The sequence below is a fragment of the Crinia signifera genome, chromosome 4, assembly GCF_055691185.1.
Source record: "Crinia signifera chromosome 4, ASM5569118v1, whole genome shotgun sequence".
Lineage (NCBI taxonomy): Eukaryota > Metazoa > Chordata > Amphibia > Anura > Myobatrachidae > Crinia > Crinia signifera.
In genome coordinates this window covers 304,340,709-304,345,104 of record NC_139220.1, presented here as the reverse complement: position 1 = coordinate 304,345,104, position 4,396 = coordinate 304,340,709, and the positions used below count along the sequence as shown (strand labels likewise).

The following is a 4,396-nucleotide window of genomic DNA, read 5'->3' as shown; positions in this document are numbered from 1 at the left end:
TTTGACCGGCGTCACCCTGTCCCGTTCTCGGTCAGCTCGACCGAGAACATGCAGATGGGATTCAATGTCGGGACGAGAATGGGGCGTGGCCACGAGTTGCAGCCAGGAAGAGGCGAGCTGCAGCTGGCAGCTCGTCACTTCCTGGTCGCTCTCGGCCGAACGAGCCCAACAGCTTGTGAAGTTGGGCTCGTTTTGTGAGATACCCTGCTCAATGCTGTTGTGGAAGACAGCCCTGAATAGGGCCTGGCGGGCATCTCCCCTGACGGGAGATGCTCGCCGGTGATTGAATATCCCCATTAATGTAAATTATCTGTGAAACTTTAAATTTCCCCAATGTTTAGGGGATTAACGCCCACCCATAAGAAGTATTGCCATATGTGTTGTGTGATTTGATGCATACATACTGTTAAATATGGTGAACAAACATAACTTTGGAAATGTAGTTATAGTTTTTGGTGCATGTATTGTAACTTCACATAAGTGCTAGTGAAGTGTAACATATTTCAAAGCAATAATTATTATGTAATGGTATGAAAAAAAGATGAAAATGCATGTTAGAGTAGCCAAACTTTTTTTATGCTCTTGATCAACATGTACACATATACATTATTGACAATACTGCAATTATATGATTCATTTGAAAATATAAATGTATGTAAAATAAAGACAACAATACATTTGGAGCATAATTAAGGCTTTTTGGCCTGGATCCTGCTACAAACCCCCTTTCCACCTGTGGCAACACCACCCCTGGTTTGGACACTCCTACATGGGGGAGTAGTTGGGGAGCTACTGATTGTGGTGCTGGATACACTGCTGATACTAGAAGGAGCAGCAGCAATTATATTTGGTGTTTGTGTGCTGAGTTGTATCTGCAGAGGCACCAAAGCCGTGATTGGGCCATAATGGATTGGGTTTGGGCAGTGACACTTTCATTTAGTGTCCTCAGTGAATCTGTTTGGGCCCTTAAGCCCTGGCTGATTTCTGATAGTCGTGTATCCCGAGTGGCAGCCATAAGTATTTGTTCACCAGCACTTAGTCAGACAGTGTTGGCTACCTTATGGATTTGTTGGGAAAATTCTGCATGTTGTGCATTTGATGACTTTGGATTTCCATGAACTCCACCTGCTTGTGTTTGAAGGTGTCTAATGACCTTGCCAGCTCATCTGCAGTAGGGGCTGTAGGGGCTGGTTGGGTAAGTGGGATATGTTGGAGTGGCAGGATGCTTGGTGATCTTTGTGTGATGGCTGGCTGTGTTGCTTCCTCCACATGATCCAAAGACTCCACTGTCTCCAGTATAATTCTGGCTTCATCCTCCAGCATTGGCGGCCGTTGTGGTGGTTGGAGCGGTTGTTGTGATGTCTTAGTTAATATGTTGAAATTAGTAAATATTTCCCCACTATTCTGCCGTTTATGTGAGGGTGCATTTTTGATAAATTGAAAGGTTATGCACATTGAGAACCCTCCTTTATACGGACACTTTTACATCACCATATCATTTAACATGATGTGAGGTATAATTATATTGATGGGTACCTTAAAAAAATTACACCATATCACATTTTTTTAGCCACTAATTTGCATTCCATTAAATAGTCAAATTCTACACAAAAAAATACGATAAGGTGAGATTTACGGACCTTACTAAAAATCTCATCCCATTCAATGTCACCCTTGGGACGAGTTTTAATGAATTGCGATTTTTAGGCACTTTCCAAAATCACACATTATCGTACTTTTTAAAATCACATTTTTTTTGCTGCAAATTCGCATATTTAATGGGATGTAAACTCCAGGGAAAAAATTCCGATAAAGTGCAAAAATTTGCAATATTTAGTCATAAAAATATGCGATTTTGAGGACATGTGCGATTTTTAATGATAAAAATGTGCGAATATGAGGAATTGTGCGATTTTGTGTGAAAAAAAAGAAAACAAAATTGTGTGGGGGTCCCCCCTCCTGAGCATAATCAGCCCAGAGGAAAGTGAGACAGTTAGGAGGATTGCCATCTCAGTGATTCAAGGGATCTTGAGAAACAGTGACAAGATACAGAGCATATAAATTAATTCTGTCTAGTGTGAATTTTCTGATGTGTAACTAGATAATCCTTATGTGCAAAACACTTGCTGCATTCTGAGCAACTAAATGGTTTCTCTCCAGTGTGACTCCTCTGATGTATAATCAGTTTGTTTCTCTGTGTATAGCACTTGCTACATTCAGAACATTTAAATGGTTTCTCTCCAGTGTGACTCCTCTGATGTATAACTAGATGATGCTTATGTGTAAAACACTTGCTGCACTCTGAGCAACTAAATGGTTTCTCTCCAGTGTGACTCCTCTGATGTTTAACAAGGTTGTTTATCTGTGTAAAGCACTTGCTACATTCAGAACATTTAAATGGTTTCTCTCCAGTGTGACTCCTCTGATGTATAACTAGATGTGACTTTTCTGTAAAACACCTGCTGCATTCTGAGCAACTAAATGGTTTCTCTCCAGTGTGAATCTTGTGATGTCTAATCAGTTCACACCTCTGTGTAAAACACTTGCTGCATTCAGAACATGTAAACGGTTTCTCTCCTGTGTGACTCCTCTGATGTCTGAGAAGCTGTGAGTTACATGTAAAGCATTTGTCACACTCAGAGCACAGATGTGGTCTCTCTCCTTTCAGACTCATCATGTAATAGATCAAAAACAAATAAGCTGTAGAAGGTTTCTACTATACAGAGAATAGCTTTTGGGAATCCGCCAGAGGTGTAATATATGATGTCTGTAGGTGGATTTATCTGTGTTGCTTTCCAAAATGTCTTCCAAATGAAAATCCAATTACTTATTTGTGCTGCAAGAAAAAAAATAGCTGTAGGTAACTGAGGTAATTCTACTATTACAGTATTAGTGTTACTTTATATATTGAACATGGTGTGTGTGTGTGTGTGTGTGTGTGTGTGTGTGTATATAAAAGTACAAAAGTGTGTGCCTGCACACCTCCCAACTTCTGGGGGCTCGGAAGAGGGACAGTCATGCAGAGAAACAGGAAAAGAGGCATGGTCTATGAAAAGGGGGCATGTCCTTGCAGGGATGCTGTGACCTCAGGCCACACCCCCAGGTTTGCCCTCTGCATTGCTGTTGTCCCCCCAGCCAGAAGGGAATAGATGTTGTGTATGAGCTTGTAAGCTGGGAGGATTCCCAACTGCCCCCCCCCCACGTGGGACACTGCTGGCCCCGAGAGGCACAGGAGACTGTCCCTAAACAATGGAAAGGTCCCGCAAAAAAATGGGACATTTGGGAGGTATGTGTCTGTATATATAGATTTGTGCATGTACAGAAACCCCCCATGAAAATCATGTGTTTGCCCCTGACAGCAATCACCGGCATTAAGCCATCGGCGTGGAGTTGAGAATAGAAAGTGTGGCGAGAGCAGCGATCCACCGAGCCCGAAGCGTGGCGAGGGGACGCGGACACCTGTGAAGCCCGCGAGGGGACGCGTATACCTTTGAAGGTATCCGTGTCCGCTGGCTGTGCTCGCCGTCCTTAATTTTATGAAAGGCAGAGTCAATGCCCCCCGATCCTTCTGCCCTAGGCAGCTGCCTACTTGTAAACCCAGATCTGAGTAAATTAGAAACTGACATTGTGCCAGAGTCTACAGCACATGTGCCAGTCTCCAGGAACATGGCTGCTGCTTCTTGTACCTGGAGACTTCTCTATAGTGTATACATCTGTGTATACAGCTGCTGCACAATTCCCCAAGTGCTGTGATCTGGTGCTGCAGTGGTAATATGGGACGTTGGAGAAGTAAGTGTTATACATGTGGGCAGGGGGTGCAAGGTTATTTACTAAGATTATGCAACAACTCAATTATCCCAGCTGCTACATATCTGGCTAATGTGGTATCATATGTTGTACAGTGTAAAAAAATAATATTTATTTTTAAATACAATGTTAACAGATAATATAAAAATGTAGACTATAATGTTAACAATAGGATACCCTTTCATATATAATTATACGATTATAGCATTATATGTAACCATTGTTAAAGTAAAACGCTTTACGTATATATGATAAGACACTATCTGCACACATTTGATTATGTATCAGTATAATCTTATGTATAATATAATTACCTTACTCTGGGGATCCTTCCTCTGTCTCTCTCTTACTCCTCCGTCCTCCCAGCTCTCCAACCAGTAACTGACCCAGCAGCTCCTCCATCAGCTCCCACTGGCCTGATACAGCCTATTTATAGTCACTCCTCCCCAGTAGTTCCCAGGATGCCCTGCAGGAATTCTCACACTGAGAGGTGACATGTAAATTAGGGTCACATAACATTAGTATACAGTCATTCACCACAGCAGCTCCTCCTGCCCAGCTCCTTGTCTTGTAAATGAGGTGTAAATAT

General features: G+C 42.3%; 1 protein-coding gene across 1 annotated transcript; it reads right to left on the bottom strand.

The window, feature by feature from the left end:
* Positions 1-2,021: 2,021 nt before the first annotated feature.
* On the bottom strand, positions 2,022-2,821 carry LOC146075770 (uncharacterized). The gene has a single exon (XM_083185362.1). The coding sequence runs from the start codon at positions 2,675-2,677 to the stop codon at positions 2,063-2,065; it is 615 nt and encodes a 204-aa protein (XP_083041488.1). The 5' UTR covers positions 2,678-2,821; the 3' UTR covers positions 2,022-2,062.
* Positions 2,822-4,396: the final 1,575 nt, after the last annotated feature.

Bases quoted from the DNA above. Each gene is read 5' to 3' on its own strand.
- LOC146075770 (XM_083185362.1), bottom strand. From the start codon at position 2,677: ATGATGAGTCTGAAAGGAGAGAGACCACATCTGTGCTCTGAGTGTGAC.